This window comes from Rhamphochromis longiceps, linkage group LG1, assembly GCF_057381845.1.
Source record: "Rhamphochromis longiceps isolate RC_006_pf linkage group LG1, R_longiceps_female_GT1.1, whole genome shotgun sequence".
Taxonomy (NCBI): domain Eukaryota; kingdom Metazoa; phylum Chordata; class Actinopteri; order Cichliformes; family Cichlidae; genus Rhamphochromis; species Rhamphochromis longiceps.
In genome coordinates this window covers 25077432-25095500 of record NC_140557.1, presented here as the reverse complement: position 1 = coordinate 25095500, position 18069 = coordinate 25077432, and the positions used below count along the sequence as shown (strand labels likewise).

The 18069-nt window shown below is 37.4% G+C and overlaps 1 protein-coding gene across 2 annotated transcripts in view; it reads right to left on the bottom strand.

The window, feature by feature from the left end:
* Positions 1–18069, bottom strand: part of gpc6a (glypican 6a) — a 191964-nt gene that overhangs the window by 149349 nt on the left and 24546 nt on the right. For both annotated transcript variants that reach the window (XM_085403116.1, XM_085403125.1), the window contains exon 2: positions 13701–13859. In XM_085403116.1, coding sequence (XP_085259242.1) covers positions 13701–13859 — 159 coding nt within the window. The remainder of the gene's footprint in view (positions 1–13700; positions 13860–18069) is intronic.

Sequence of the window (18069 nt, the reverse complement as noted above, 5' to 3'; positions counted from 1 at the left end):
TACATTACTGTGACCCTGTGGATAAGCAGCTTTGTCTCAACCTGGCTGTTGGAGTGCCTCTCCCCATGAAAGCTTGCATGCAGAGCTTTGTCAGACTAATCCATCCTCCGGAGTGTTTCCTGCGCCTGACTGAGAACACTGAGGTTCTCAGACAGGAAAAAAAAAGTATATCATTTTAAAATGAAGGTTAACTTTTCTCTAGGCAAGATCAGGAACTACACGTCCGTTGTGGAATTCCAGTCAATCAACCTTCAGTGACACCGGCAAGTGATGTTATTCAGTGTATTATGTGAATATTACACTTGCAGTATGCAGTACGTCTAACATTTGTATGTATGACATGAGTGACTGCAAATCTTTTAACGCCTTAAGGGCATGCATGTGCAAGAGTGAGTTTTGGGATCTGAGAATGAGGCAACATCAGAAAAACTGTACAAATATTTCAGAGGAAACAGACGACAGCTGTCGCACGTAGGACTTCTGTTTTGAGTTTGCCTTCATAGTGTCAATTGTTTGGATATATTAGAATATGTCGCAGGGCTATACGGTCTAGATGGAAACTGATTTTCTTATAATTTCTTTAAGTCTAAATGACTGTTTTGTTCATTTTTTTAAGATGGGAAATATTTCTTTAATATTTCCCAATTGTACCTTTTAGTTGTGCTCAGATTGAAATGAGCCAAGAAACGAGAAATTTTCATTGCATCAGCTGAATCGAACCTAAAGCATTAATTCAGTTAAATCAATAAACAATCACCAAAATAAGCACTTCAGGCAAACAGGCCAAAAGATTCAATTTCAAACAGGTTGGGGTTCACCGTCTGATAATGGAACGTTTTCCATCTTCTAAGGTCAAAGTCTGCAAAAAGATTTTTCTACTCTTCAAACACCTGAATAAGACAAACTGGGAAAAGCCATTTTTACATTTAACAAATAATAACAAATAACAAAGTTTCCATTGTGAAATGATTTCTGAACTACATAAAAACAGCGTAGAAGCAAATGCTTTGGCTACTAGCCTTTCTTTTCGAATAATATCAATTATTATTAATATATTGTTACACCACCACATCAATCACACATTATAGACAAATATAAAAAGTATATAAGGATAATAAAAAATGGTTCAATCAGCAATGCAGAATAAAAATCAGCCTTTCTTTCTAGCTCTGCTGATGTCAACTTGCTCTTACTGCAATCTATGCATATGGCATGACATGCCAATTACTCACTGTCACATCTCAAGTGGATGCTGAACTAAAATTATACCAACCTCAGAGTCCCCATATTCACTAGAATTTAAATGATGCATGGAAATCAAAAGGAGGTGAAACCATAGGAATCTATGAGGGAAGCATATCAGCAACTTTGCAGGAGGGGGGTAACATTTTTCATCTGTCGCTGCAGACGGCATGATCTCAGCTGTAGTCTGAGCAAACTCAATATCCTTAGGATAGGATTTTTCGTAAGTGAGTTTTCACAGCGTATGTGTTTCAATATGTGACACAAAGTTTAAATTTAATAAATATATTGAAGAGAAGAATCACATTGCACCACACCTATGGATTTCCTCCTCTTTTTTGCTACAGCAGCTTGTGGGAAAGGCATTCCTCTCATAGCCTCTCCTTGAAGCTCACCAGTGGGAGAGACTTAACAGTGTCCAGACCGTACAGAGCCATCCATCCTGAAGTGCAAAAGTGACACAGGGCTGCAGCCTGTGCCAGATGATGGAGGCTGCCACCAACTCCCAGCTAAAGCACTGCTGGACAGACCCCATTCACTCAGTCCTCGGAGATTTACCGTCTTCCTGACATTCACGTAGGATAACACAGGGACACCAAAACAGAGGTTATTTATTTATGAATACTTCCAGGAACCGTGTGCCCTCACGGTTTTAGATTTCATTAGAAGTGGGCATGCGATGAAAACAGGGGTTTCAACTTTGGGGTTAAATCAATGTATGGCCTGTCCTCACCAGCGTTCTGCTCTGTGTAATTTAGTGTCATCTCCGGTGTAATGAAGGTCTTGTACCATCCGATGCTTACCAAGTCCTGGAGTGTCCTTTGTGTCCCCTGCATTTTTTTATGTTCTGTTTAGTGTGTGCTCTACTAGGAGATGTCGCGCTCGGAGTACAGACATGGTGTCATTGATTTGTCCATTTTAATCCAAAAAAGTTTTCTTTGGATCAGCTTTTATGTTAATCCAGGGTGTGAGGTGCCAATATGTTCACTAAGTAAAGCTATAATACATCTATATTTTATTATTTAATTTTCTCTGTATTATTTTGGGCTCTAACCTTATAAAATGCATTAAGACGACTGTTGTGATTTAGTGTTATATAAATACAATAGAATTGAATCTTGTAATTGACATTTCATTTGACACTAAATTACAAAGCATCATTATTGTGGATTAACTCCTGTTTACAGTGCATATAGCAACCCCTGTAAAAAGTTTACTTTAAGCCTAGTCATCTGCCATGTCATCTGTAAACAAATTATATATTCAAAATAATTTAAAATAATTATTACATTTTTATCTGTTATCTATTACAAATTGCAAATTCTTTTTATTTTAAAAATATCTGCAAGATGTGCAATTATATATCAAATGATATGTGAATGTATTTTCTGTAAATTTCTTTAGTAAGAGCGTACAGAGAGTTCACACGCTTATGTCTGTTAAATGAACACACAGTTAGCCAAACTCAGCCAGCGTTTAGTGTGAAAATCTGGTGCAAGATCAAAGTGCAAACTCTTACCAGAATTTTGCAGTGTGCATGAAGTATAACCTCCTTTTTAAATTCATTCAGTGTTTAAATTAATAATGCCGGATGTTATATTATGCACAAAGCATAATGGGAATTACAAATCAGTCCACAAACTCAAATACTCAGTTTGCAACAATGGAGCCTATGTAATTACATGTGTTCATGCTATCACTTAAAATTACAGAAGCAACACAGGAGATTATAGCTTGTCAAGCTGTGGATATTAAGGATATTTAGGTAAACTTTTTTTTTAAAAAGCATCATATTTTAAAAAAAATGATGCTTTTAATGACAAAACTGCTGATTAGAATTCTAGTTCATAACTTCAGAGCTGAAGTGGGGGGATAGCATAATGAGGACCTTTGAGATCCTGTTTTGATGTAACTATTTGATGTCAGCAATGAACGGTGGGCATTTTCAAAGTTTCACTTGCTAAGTACTTCAATGAATGACAAACATAAATAATAAATGTAAAAGAATCTAAGTTTGTGATGTCTGGGAAAGTTAGCAGAGGTTTTATAAATCCATGAATGGTATCAAACCTATGGTTAGGATACAATGGCGTTAAATTCAGCTCAGAACAGGAGTAGCACTGTGGGGGATTTTTCTCTATAGAGGGGGAACTATGCACTGGAAACTGATGAACCTCCTGAAAAATACTTTGCTGTTAACATTGTGCATTAGCATAGCATAGCATAGCATAGCATCTTTATTTATAACGCACTTTACATCCAACAATGTTGACCAAAGTGCTACAAATATTAAATTAAATGCATACAGATTAAAAAGGCACATTCTTTAAAGAGGAATTAATAGCACTGAGGACCCCAAGTATCCTTTGTTGAAAGGCTTTCTTTAAGAGGGAGATGCAAAGAGAAGACACTGTGAAGAAGTGCAGGATACACCACAGTGCCATTCTCATTGAACAAATCCCCCAGTGTCATAGCAATGCAGTAAATACACAAAAAGTTGTTGACATAAAATCTTATTTAAAGGATAAATAGAGTGTGCTATTTGTTCATTTGAAACCCAACCATTTGTATCTCAAGCTTTCAATCCATTTCTTGACTGGACCCAATTTAAATTTTAATGCATCCCAACATGCATTCAAAAACTTAATTGAAGGTGGATTTGTGTGTGAGACATTACTATTAAAACAAAAAGTTACTATATGTTGGTTCACAGGCCTCCATCTTTCACTCTTATTTTGAAGTGCAGTGACTCATCCTCTAGTTTTGTTAGGATGCCTGGGTTGTTGACCCAGGGTTTTGAGTTTATTGTATTATTTATCATTTCTATTCTGTGGTTCCTTTGTTAGAGTTATGTCTTATGTCTTATCTGGTTTTGCCCCTCCTTGTCTCGTTAGGCCTGATTTGCCCCAGCTGTGTTTCCCTCCTGTTACCCATTCCCTGATTGCTCCCTCTGTGTATTTAAGCCATGTGTTTCTCTGTGTCCATGTCGTGATCTACCCTTATCTAGCTGTGTGTTCTGTCTGCGTAAGTGTATTTTGTATTCCTAGTTTTGTTACCCTTTTGGGTTCAGCATTAAAGCTGTGTTTTGAGTTACTTCCTGTTTCCGGAGTCTGCACTTTGGGTCCTTCTCCTCCCTGCACGCACGTCACATAACAAGTTTCCCATCACAGCTTGTTTTTCTACTCAGTGTTTCACGGGGGGCCACAACATCATATGCAAGGCTTCTGTGCTGACTACAAGGAACACATTCTATTGTCTCCCACCTCATTCATCCCTGCGTGTGTTCTGTGATCCACGAACAACTCCAATGCACTAAAGAAGTCGTGTAAAAACTATCAAAATTTAACTCAAGTAGCCTAGAAAAACTGTCAGCTGTTCAGCTCATCTGCCTGTTCAAAATGACGGATTTTTGAAATTGATGTTATATCTGAGCAACTTCATGTGTAAATAAAATAAAGAGAATAAAGACAAAATCTCTCAAATTCAAAAAGTCCAGTTGTGCTTTCTTCCTATCTGCCAGCTTACACAGTCTAGCAGAAGCCTGTGAATTGGTAAAGATGACAGATTAGAGAGAATAGGGTGCTGTGTTCAAGTCAGTCTTGGTTTAAGTTGGGTGTGAAAAAGTGATTGTTGAAGAGAATGAGGGACACAACACCTCTCAGTGTTGAGCAGAGATCTACTGAGGCAGGATCAAAGAACTCAGTCAACCAGGGCACTGCTCAATGCAGACTGTAGTCAACCAACCACACACTCTAATCTCTTGCTCAGGTCTTGTGAGAGAACAGAAACGTATCAACCAAACTGAATTTAATGAGCATCTACCATACAACTAGAGCAAATAGTAAACAGAAAGGTAGAGACAGATATCTCAAACTTCTCTCCAGTTCTGCCTTTTAACCTCCTACAGGACTACCAATCATTATTTTGACATAATGCTCAATTACACATGTATAAAAAGGAGAACAAGAAATCTGAGTTAATGTAATCTTTCAGCGATAAAGCGGTAGCATGCTTTGCAATTTTACCATATGAAAGTTGAAATACTGTAGCTCCAAGCAAAGAACAGGAACAAAATGACAGATTAAATTCTTATGAAGCCAGGAACTTACAGCTGCTGATATGAAAATTTGAGATTAAATTCTTATCATGCCGTTGACCCTCTGAAGTGTTGTGAGTCACAGAGATAGTTGAAACAACCTGGATCTAACCTTAACAAAGAAAATAAATATATTTTTGATGCATGTCAGGTAAAATGATTATTTACTTTGTGATTACTTTGCATAAAGAAATATTTAAAAATAAATAAATAAATACTGTGTTTACCCAGGGTAAGAGGTCATTTAAAGTTAGGGAGTTGGGGTTTAGGTTGTATATTCTATTTGGCATTTGGTAATTGACACTTATAAATAAATTAATTAAAAAAAACAAAGCATAATTACAAATACATACAGAATTAAATCAGGTAAATCTGTTGGTAAGTCACACCACACTACACTGATCTCATTCTCAGTGTCACAATAATCAAATTCACAGATTCCAAATCAGTTTCATTGTCACATTGTTACATCTTCCAATTTTACATGAATCTCTTCAGGCAAAGTAAACACAGCTTCACAAAATAGCTTTATACAGACAAGTGATTTGTGTCCCACAAGTATACTATGTGGGCAGTGCTCTAGAGGGTGTGTGTGTGTGTGTGTTCCTGAAACCTGGATCCTCTACCAAAGGGCTGGGAGTTTGAGGGGTCTGCACAGTATCTTCAATGTTCCCAGGCCTGCAGTGTTCTGCAGAGAAGCTGCCTGGAATCTGTTGGGGTCAATCTTTTGGTTTGGGGGTCTCTATTTTCTTGTGCTCCTCATTCCTGATGTTGCTGTCTTTTGGGATTTCCACGTATCACAGTGGTCCCCTGTATGTGTTGATGATATGAGTTCTTTTATGAGTTCTTCCTTCAGTTCATCATCCACTGTCTGTCTTCAGCTGCCTGAGCAAATCTTGGAATGCCTCATCTCGAGGTGCCATCTACCTGATGTATTCATGGATGTTCCGTGTTTCATCCTGGATTGTGGCTCTGACACTCATTCATACTCGCCATCCTGCTTTCCATTGCTCGTAGAGCCTGAGGGTTCTGGACTTTCGTTGCAGAGCCTGTTTTGTGGAGTTTTCATGTCTTAGCACCTGTGGTATCTGTCTCCTCCTATGGTCAGCTTATTATTCCAGCTGGGTATCTGATGACAGGTAGGACAAATGTATTGATGGCTTGGATCTTATTCCTAATGTTCAACTGGTTCCTCAGTACCTGTCTTACATTCTAGAGGTTGGCCTGTGGGATACCAAAGGTACTGGCCAGCTATCCTCTATATCTGCTATTTTGTTTTGGATCACTTTCCCTCTCTTTCTTTGTGTGTGTGTGTGTGTGTGTGTGTGTGTGTGTGTGTGTGTGTGTGTGTGTGTGTGTGTGTGTGTGTGTGAGAGAGAGAGAGTGAGTCTGTGGAGCACTTTCAATCTCAAATCACTTGACTGAGCATGAGGCACCTTTTATCATGGTTCATCCTCAGCAATTAATCTTTAACAGATGCGATGCAATTCTCTCCCTCTTTGCCTATTTCATACACAGAGTCTCTTTCTCCGTATTTCAGTGTCTCTCCAGCTTTTGCGCTCACATATAAATACTGCAAATATTTATCACATTTTGTGTGTCTAATTCAAGTTACCTTAGGGCACGTACTAGGCTAAACAGAGAACACTAATAATTTCAGAGAATTATAAAAGTAAATTTTTGTGTGGGGAAAAAAATGGAGATTTGCATTATGCACTGCAAAGCTGGTTGTGAGGTTCCTTTCTTACAGCCTGTTCTTTGTCTTGGACTGGAATATTACTGAACTTCAAATCTCTCTGGGAGAATATATGGCATACTGAGAGATGGGGTAAGAGGGTCCTCAGCCGGATTATTGGACTTGCAGAATACCCAAGCCTAAATTCTAGTGTGCAACAGTCATTCATGGCAGTAGGATTGCTCAATAATGCATCAAAACCCACAGGCCTCCAAGGGAAGCAGTCAGTAATCAAAAAGTAAGTTAAGGTTTTCATAATAGGGCCCTATAAATAACTGAGGACAGAAATGAGGGCATGTAAAATTGATGAGGGATGATTCAAACCCCACGAGGTGGATGGAGCTTAACGCAAGGAGAAGGGATGCGATGTTGAGTGGCCCGGTGATACGGGCATGTGTAGAAGGTGGAATTGCACGAGTGATTTGTGTCCCCAGTGTTACCACATAAACGCACAGATATACAATATGGACACTGCTCTAGAGGCAACGTCACTGAAATGGTGCTATTAATGTAGAAATACGCCCCTGCCTTCAAACTATTCTACTGAACATTTAAAACAACCTAGCAACAATTTCATAACCTGTGGCTACCTATTAAGCTTTTACAGAAGAAGAACTCTGCTGCACATTTATATTATTTAATCAAAACCAAGACTGCGGGGTCAGAAATTACATACATTTTCAAAAAAGCTTCAATATGAGCCAACAAAACTGTGAATTACAAGATCTTTTTAATGTGGGAATTCATTTTCATATATTTGTGCTCTCTAGAACTGATGTAAGTGTGTGATTCAAAGAAAACGACATAGTATAACAGTCTGAGATCTTGTCAGTATGCAACGGTAAAGAGTGAAGGTTTATCCTAAATGAGCACTTGCAGAAAAAAGACACCACCAGACAACTAATTTATACACATGACTAGTGTCCTTTATCTAAATTATGCATTTAGGCATTGAAAACAATCTCTTATCAGGCCTTCAGTCTTTGTCTAACAATTATACAAATAAGCTGATTTTACCAGTTAAAACAATAAAAACTGAATTTCTACTGTGCTGTTGTTCCAAGGACATGCAGGTATTGTCCTCAGTTGACTGCCAACCTGTCAGATGGCTCATTTAACATTTGGCAGTAACAAATTTGAAAGAAACTACCATTGATGTTTTTAGCTAGTAGAACACCGATTTCTCGCTTCTTCCAACTATACTCACTACACAGTTTTCAGTTCGTATCACACAGGGAGGATTTTAGACATGTATTCAGCCAAGGATGACAAAAATGCCCTAACTCAAGATTCATTAGTGTCTATATTTTGTACCGAAGGTCCTTCATTTCCTCTTCAACCTGCATAAACAAATTTATTTTAAACTAATTTTTGTTTATATAGTAGAATAATATAAAGTTAAATTAAGCAGTCATTTCATTTAAAAATATTTATATTCAAGGATGTTTATACAGACTAAGACGGAGTGTACACAATAGCTTTTCTTTTTTTTCCAGAAAGCCAGCATAGTTTTTCAATTGTTCACAATTGGATCGCCTCATACTTATACAATGCTAAAAACGGCAGGCACTCGAGGCAGTGAGCTTCTAATCTGCAGTGAGGAATGCGTGGTCGGCTGTTCACTTCACCCCCCAAAGCTAAAGAGGTTCATCTCTGGGTAAAAAACTGTTTGTCACAGTCCCTTCTTTACACAGCCATCCACTTACAGAGGCTGATGGGACCAATAACACACCAGCAACTACCACATTTTACTTGTACAAGTGCTAACAACAGTGGAGAAAGTTAATCCTGCTGGTTTTTGAGTACCCGAGCTAATGGAATTTTAAATACAGTCTAAGAATTGTTTTAATACTTGGATAAAAATCCTTTTCAGTCATTTAATCCCTAAAGTCTAGAGCCCTTGGACACCCATGGTTTCCTCTCTTCAGATGCTCTGTTAGGCCTTTACTGCAGCTGCCTTCAGTTGCTGCTGGTTTGTGGGCCTCTCTGCATTCAGTTTGGTCTTTAGTAACTGAAAAGCATCGTCTGTTGAGTTAAGATCAGCTAACTGGCTTGGCCATTGAAGACTATCCCATTTCACTGCCTTGAGAAAGACAGTGTTGTTTATGCAGTTTGCTTTGGGTCATTTGGGTCATTATCCATTTGCACCATGAAATGCTGTCCACTCAGTTTTGCTGCAATTGGCTGAATCTTAGCAGCGAGTAAAGCTCTGTATATTTTTTACACAAGTAATCCTGCTACTTCTATTAGCAATAAACACTAATCACCTGGTTCCACTGGCAGTATACATGCCCATGTCATAACACTGTCTCCACCATGTTTGACAGATAATGTAGTATGCTTCAGATCATAAGTCTCTCCCTATCCATAATTTTACCAGCTATATCAGACGTTTCCTGACAAAGTCTAGTCTGACCCGCCTATTCTTGTGTGTAAACCCTCTGCACCTCCTCGGGAATGTTCCTGACTTGAATAGAGGTTGTAAAGTTTTTTTTTCTTAAACAAGGAAATAATTCTGCGATCATCCACCTTAGTTGTCTTCTGTGGTCATTCAAGTCTTTTGGTGTTGCTGAGCTGGTCAGTGCATTTATTCTTTGATTTGTGTTACTCTGCAAAAACGTATGGACCTAAATGTAGGTAATGCTTGGTCAATTACATTAGCAGCATTCAGCTACAACCAGACTCAAGCAACAGATTACTATTATTAGTTATGGAAAAAACAGTGCACCTACAATTTGTTTTTTCCATCTGACTAGTTCAAAAGAATACATGATATCTTTAGTTAGTGTAAAAAAGCAAGCCTTGGATGGCACAAGCAGAAACACAAGTGTAAATGGCATTAAACACCATGGAGCCTTGGTTTAAAGCCCTGTGAGCTCTAGCAGTTATACAGGGATTAAAGTGGGCCTGAACAACCTGGAACAACGTTCTGACACCTTCGATTAATGAGTAATTAAATAGGCAGTTTAACACTAAATACTATCAGGCAAGTTCATTTTTTATTTGATACAGTCTGGCAGTGCTTTCAACTGTTGTCACAGAGACAGTAAAGTCATGACTCCAGCTGCATGCCTCCTCTTTTCCTTCTTATCCGTGTCATGCACTCATGCTGTCGATGTCAATAAAGTTTCTGTTGCCGTATATCAGCATCTATCTACCTCTACTTAAGAGGAGAGAGCATAACTGTGCAACTTTTTCTTTAAGTGGCAGGTTATCTCAGATACAGGATTTGAAACAGCTCAACAAATATCAGTGAACACACAAACTGTTTTTGTGCATCTTGGTGCACAATCTGTCTGCTAGCTTAAGGTACAAAGGCTCTGTTTTCCAGGGAGAAAAAAAAACACTGACATGGGATAATTTTACTCTCAGAGATAGAGAAAGATAGAGGAAATAAATATAACAGCAGAAGCTGACAGATCATATTTAAAGGTAAGGACTGCTCTGCAAGTGACGTTTAATAAAATAAATATTTAAAGGTTAAAAAAATTAATTGAATCAGACAGTGGATCTGTATATGATGAAGTTATCTAGTTATATTAGAAGCACTTTCAAATTTGTTTTTCAATGAGAAAAGGTTACACTCCACATCCATTATATGTCCCAATAATTAACATTTAAGGGAAACTGTACATTAGCAATATTTGTTTTACTATCTTACATTACGTTGAATATTATTGCCATCAACATTTAACCAAACATTATCATTGCATTAATTAAAATATTGTTGAAAGCTGAATGTCATTAATAAGGTGAATCTCAATTAATTTTCAGAGAAACAGCTTTATTATCAAAGACAGCTAAGCTGAGCTGTCATATAAATGCTAAATGGCTTGTATTTGTATAGCGCTTTACTAGTCCCTAAGGACCCCAAAGCGCTTTACACATCCAGTCATCCACCCATTCACACACACATTCACACACTGGTGATGGCGAGCTACATTGTAGCCACAGCCACCCTGGGGCGCACTGACAGAGGCGATATGGTCAGGATTTTAAGTTATGCTCATTTTTAGGCTGCCGTTTCCCTCCGTAGGTTTTATGGTGGCGACAGAGCACGCTTACGAAGGCTCTGACTCTTGTATTTGCTCATCAACAAATCTTTTGTGAACTATAATTTGAAGATTTGGGTCATCATTCAGCCTGTATAGACACGTATAAACTGTTTACATCTCAGTGCTGTAATATAAAACAACCATAACACCTGTGTTTGATTCATGACATGGTTCTAGGATTTCAATTGTAGGAACAAATTACTTGAAGCTTGCCTTAATAATCTTTTAACATTCAATTACATACAGGCCATTATGATATATCAGTATTATGATACAGTAATACTATCTAAATATGTTAAAGCATCAAACAACATTATGTTATTAGTATGAGGTTGCAACAAGTTTAATGTCAATATCAGTAAAAAATGCAAACATTTTAGTGCTACCATACGTTATCAATATACTGCAGTACTACAGCTACTGGACAGTAATAGAAATCTAGATCTTTATTTCATATTGGGAAATATCTTTGAAAGCAGATTAAATCATAGATTTAATGTTATTCAAATGCCGTATTGGACAGTATGTGCAGAATAAACTGGGTAAACTGGGCTGTTTGCAGTGTTCTTTTACAGTTTACAGTTATGCAGAACTGGTGCAGGGCAAACTGTGGTATCCATGTGTGACACACTAATGTGTGATCCCATCAGAAGTAGTACTTAAAAGAAAGAGAGATTTGTCACCGAAGTGAACTATGTTTAATGAGGTAGTTGCACCCCCCAGCCTCCGGGTGGCGCATTGTTCAGTGAGACAGAATAGCGAGGTCATAGGTCCTCCTCTCCAATATGGCAGAAGCGAGGCAAAGAGAAACTTCACCAGTCGTCTCTGTCTCATCATTTCCCTGTTTTGCAGGTTTGTAACCGGTAAAACTATATTAAAACGGTTGTAAAATATTGATAAGAAACACAGCTAAATGTGAGGGTATAAATCAGCGGGTAAACCCTGTTATTTGTTACGTTTTATGAAGTAGAAGGACTGGAAAAAAATGCCAAAGCCTAGCCAGCCGCGGGCGCCATTTTGGTTTCCTTTCTCCACTTATTTCAGGTCGTTTTAGCTGAATGAGCTCCTTGTCGTGTCCTGATTTTGTGAATATGAATGTTAATCTGCTGTTGGCAGTGAAGAACGACTGTTTACTGGTTCTGAAAAGTGATTTTGAGAATGTTAAAGCTAAAGCTAAGCCTGCCAGCATACACATGACTCTTTCATGTATTTGTGAGCTACTAAGCTAAATTGGTTTAAGACCAAGCACTGGTATGTTGGTTAAAACAATCAGAATACATAGGTATTTGGGTTAAGAGTTAAATCGAGGTAAAAATGTATTTGAACATGCATTTCATATTGTTTTGAATTGTCATTCAGAGAGAATAGCCGAGTAAATGATTTGAAGGTCACTACACGTGAAGTACTCTTGTTTCCCATGAAAAGATCGTGGTATTGCAGCTTGAACGTACAGACGGTTTTATTGTTGTTTCTGTTGTATATAGAGAATGGTGATGCTGCAAGTTAAAAATACATGTGATTGTATAAATAAATATGGCAGAAGCGAGGCAAAGAGAAACTTCACCAGTCGTCTCTGTCTCATCATTTCCCTGTTTTGCAGGAACATTTAATCTGTTTTACCGGCCCATACTCTGGGTCGGTTACACATGTTCATTACCATGGTCTATACTTATAAGATCAGACCAGAGATTCTTTGCATACAGTTTTTATTTCTTCTTGACTATGAAAATCAAGGTTAATTCAGACACTGCTTTAAAATAACCATCCAAATAAAGCAAAAGATCGCTGCTGAGTAACAGGACTCGGCTAGGAGTCAGTTTGCATTTAGCTGATGATATTCTTTGGTAACACTTGCCAAATTCCACATTTATACCAGCTTCATAGTGGCTAGCAATCAGACATCTGCCTTGATGGCTCATATAACATCTGCTTGTATATTGTAGAATGTAGATGGCTAAAATCAGAATGAGTAGGAAACCTCAAAAGCAGCATCAGACCAGGTCAGCTGATCACAGCCGGTTTAAAAACAAAGCACATGTACTGGAGCTCATATATATATTATTATATGATTTATTGCAGAGTGAGTCATTTCTCCAGACTGCACTGCTTCACCAGAACTTAGTATTCTCTCACCTGCAAAATCCCACTTTAACCCCTGCTTATACAGACAGGCTCATTAGAATGAAAATATTTTTAAAAGCCACATTAGTGCCATCTTTTACTGTCAAAATGTCAGTAGTTCACAGTGTATGTGCATAAGGAAGAACAACATCATAGTGAGCTAGAAAGCCCTGAAGATAAAGAAAATCCAAATAATGCAGAACTGTAGTGAAGAAGTCAAGTGTAATAGCAAGGCTCCAGAATAACCATCTTTAAACCAGATAAGCTCATTTCTTATTAATAACAGTCAAAGTAATAATTAATCATGACATCAGAAGTCTGTAGTTACAAGTTTGACAGTGCTTGTCTCAGTACATTCAGCTTGGAGAGGTGGTGTCTGGGATATAAATTTCTATGAATCACAGTCTCTGCATGTTAAATAGATAAAACAAATCAATCTACTGGAACTTACCATCAAACTTTTTATGCCTGGAGACAAATGTTGTTCTCATTTTGTGGCTGCTCTCCTCAACCAATTTCTCAAACTCCACTTTGCTCTGCTGGTTAAGTTTGTCCTCCATCTCTGACGTGCAGCAGGTGTATCCCTTAGGACAGACACGCAGGTGCTCACCTGAGGAAGACAGAGAGGCAGAGCGGCATTTTTACACACGTCACCGCCTCGACATTCAGATGCTCGAAAAGGCTGAACCGAGTCTTTGATCAAAATTCTCTTGTTATTTTGTCATTCTCATCACTGAGGCAATCAAAGTGGGCCAGACCGTAACAAACGGGGTAGGAAAACATTTGTCGGTCATTTGGAATCATGAATCAGAGAGTGTCTGTGATAGCAGAGCTCCTACACCTCATGTAGAATCCCCCTTATATCACAAAGCAAAGTGCTGCAATAATGACTGCTTTAATGAATATTATGTACATGAAATGAAAGGCACAGTGCTAAGTCATGTCAAGGAAATTTATTTATATAGCCTAACACCACAAATTGGTCTCAAGGCTCTTATCAGCATGCCCTTAGCTATGACATCAGCCAAACATTTAATTAAACTGCATGGATTAATTTACGATGTCTTGACTTTGGCACAGCAAGCTGTAAATGAACACTGACATATTTTTGCCATGGAAACAATTGCTTATTTACACATTCACCACATACCGAACAACATTAACATTCATTTCAAGTCATGCTATCTGACACATGATGAAGCTAACTCTCCATTCTGTTCTGCTCGTGGTTTTTATCAAAACTGGAATGAAATATTTGTCTTTTTGGCTGCCAAATGCTCCATCATGTTCACCAGCTCGTTACTAACTGTGCGTGTTTGCTCTTTTGTTCAGAGCAGGAAGGCTACAATGAACTTATCATAACTTTTTAGTTTTCCTAAAAACAACTTTGCTGCAAAGATGAGACCAAAACAATATCAAGTTGCTAGACTGAGAGATGAGAATATTGTTTTGCAGATTACGGCGAACAACTGTGTTGCACAGATGCGCTGGTATCCATGGTCACTGTTAGGTGCCGGGGAGCATCAGAGGCATTATAAGAGGCTGGCAAGCCAGCGAAAGATATCAGATGTGACTGTGTATTGTGTGCGTCTGTGCAGTTTTTATTTCCCACAGTCCATTAAAATGAAAGTTAATTTAGGCAGAGCTGAAAAACTCACACCATATTCTACATATCACAAAAATAACATTTAATATAAATGTTTAAATTTCTCAATATTTCTTTTTACACTATATCTCATGCACTCTGGTGCGCTGTTGCTGGCATAAGAACAACATTTAAAAGATTTATTTTAAAGACTGATTCACTCAGATTAAAAAAAATGTTTTGGGCTTATTGTTATTTTACATAGTTGGGTGGTAAAATCACCAGCATTAAGGCTTCACATGCCACCTGACTACAGTGATATTAACTCAAGGATAGCAGCATTTCTTTTTGCCTTGCTCGCTTACTTTTTAACTTTCTACACTGCGAACAAAATTACACAGCAACCTTTAGGTATCAGTGAGAGTTAGTTAAGAAATACTTGTTGTAGTCCCTCTAAGTAGAAAATAAGAGATGCTGTGCGTGCGTTTTGTAATGAGATGTTTTACAGAGCCTTGGACTCTCGTCGTCTTCTACATAATTTGATTTTGAAGCATTAATTTAATAAACTGTGAAGTGTTTGACTATTACATCAGTTAGAGAAAAATTCTCGAGTCCACTCAGACGTCAGTGTATAAAAGTGTATACCAAACCAATGAAATGACTCCAAGATCCACAAAGAGAAATACTGGAACTGAAGGCCTGAAGAATTTTCAAAACTTGGAGAATTCACACTAGATTTTTTTTTTTTTGTAAATGAGTAAAAGTTTTACTTTACTGGGTTTCGAGAAAGGTAACAATCACTTAATTATGCCACACATCTGAAAATCCTTTCACTGAAAAAGTGAGGGGTTTAGTCTCAGATCTGTGGATTATTCATGGTGAATAGAGTAGTTTTCAAAAATACTGATTTACTTAAAGGGATGAGGAAAATTATTCTGATGAAATCAATAAATTATATCTACACCCATAATGCACAACACTATCTGCAAAAGACCATAAAATGAGGTTTATTTATTCCAATAATTAATCATTAAGGAAAATATGTTTAGTATAAACTAAATGTATCAGTCAAGTATATTCAATATCACCAGACTTGAAATTTGACATTTTACTTGCATATCAGACTTACATGAATAATCTACAAGTAACTATGTTAACTAATGTTAGCATTTTGGGCATAAAAATGACCAAGCCAGAATTAATTTTCCAGTTAATAAATGAAATATAAAACCAGATCCACAGAAAAAACAAAAAAATTGTTTGCCAAAAACCGAAACGAATGCTTAAATGCAAACAGAGGCTTTAATCAGTAAAAGTGACTAAGAGCTCCATGTGAGTGGTGTGTACATACATCTTTTTTGCACAGAAGTTTGTACTTTCATACTACTACCCATTTTAAGAGGTTTTCCCATTACTAATAAACTAAAATGTAAAATAAAACTTAAAAAATGTTGGAAAAGTGTTGCTAAATTCCAAAATCTAGGCTTTTTTTTTTAAATTAAAAACAAAAATACTTATCAAATTGTGGTTTTTGTTTTTGTTACCTATAAAGTTGTTGCTGTGATCTTTGTGCCAGAGCCACACAACCTTATAGGAAAGTTTAAGGGGGGGAAAAAGTCCTCCCACACAAGCAAAAGCTCAGCGTCTTAGTTTCTGTCAAACACTTAAACTGGTCCGAATGTGAGTTTTCATCTGGTTGTCTTCCTGCAACAACACACACCAGCAGTTATCATCACATGATTATATTAGTTTTTTTGCCCAAGAAATATTTGGGCAATTTTTTTGGAAAAAAATTACCATAATGCATACTGTATGTAATTGTTTTCTGCATGCATGCAGTATTTTATTTCCTCTTCTGCAGAGAGCATCAGACATCATTATTAGTTTTTTTTTTTTTTTGGTCTGGCCAGCAGTCACATAAAATATTTGTGTTTTTCCCATTCTATCTATTAACATTTGGGAAAGATGAAATGAGTATCGATTTATCAGTGGAGGACAGAACAGAGAGATTGTAGGATTTCCTCTGAGGAACACAATGCAGGCACTGGCAGGCACACTGACGCCCTGCATGCATATACAGTAAGCTGCAGATAAAGGAGCTGTGTATAGATAATGAAACAAGAAGATGCAATATGTACGTGCTGGCACTCTCAAATGTGCTTAATCCTTAATCAGTCCTTAGAGAGGCACCAAGCTACAGTAATGAGGTGCACCATCAACAGTTCAACACAAACTCGTTTCTCCAGAGTAATGCACAAGGCTCCGAGCCACAGCATCCAAACTCTACAACACAAAATAAGCTGAAATGCACCACTCACTTTCTATTAGGCGATTCCTTAAGGCTTTTTTGTTTCTTTACTAAGCAGCAATGTCCTATTTTTTAACAAAGTAACAGCTGCAGATAACGTCCACTACATTGGGATTCAATCAAGCGCATGCATATGGATTGAATCTACAGGCTGGCGACCTGTCCAGGGTGTACTCTGCCTCTTGTCCAATGACAACTGGGACAGGTTCACGAGGGAAATAGATGTATGGAAAGTTAATTAGCACAAATACATTAACCTGTAAATTTTACAGTAACTTGCTGAAAGCTGGATGCCAGTAACCAACTGTAAAAAAGGATTTGCAGGAACTTTAATTTACAGCAAATAAAGCTGCTGTAATTTAATTTACAGTAAAAGTAAACACCTTTAACAGTAAGTTGCTAGTATCCAGCTGCCAGTAAGTGAGTGTATTTTTATATATGGAATTTTGTTACAATATTTAAATTTAAATTGCTATAGTTTTTATTTATTTATTTATTTATTTTAGCTCAAACAATAAAAATGCAGCTTCATTTAAAATGTACATCTCTACCAAAGAAAACAGAGTTTGAGATGATATACTGATATAGTTCCAGTGAAGTAAATAGTTTTTACACATAAAGTTTTGGTATTTTCGGCTTTTCAGCCAAGACTCATGTCTTTTAGCTTGGGTTGCATTTAAGCTCTCGCTGACAGAAGCACGGGGTATTTAAAGTATCAGTGTAGTTCAACATTGTCAGTCATATTGTTTAAACAGGGACATTATTAAACTGAGGAGCTAAGGAATTATGAAGATGGTATCAGATGGCTGGCTAATGTCCCAAAGAAAGAAAAAGCCATACACCATATTTGGCACCTTAAATTACACGGGCATGAAACACTACTCTAGGATGACTTAGGCACAGAAATATAAACTTTTATTGTCATAA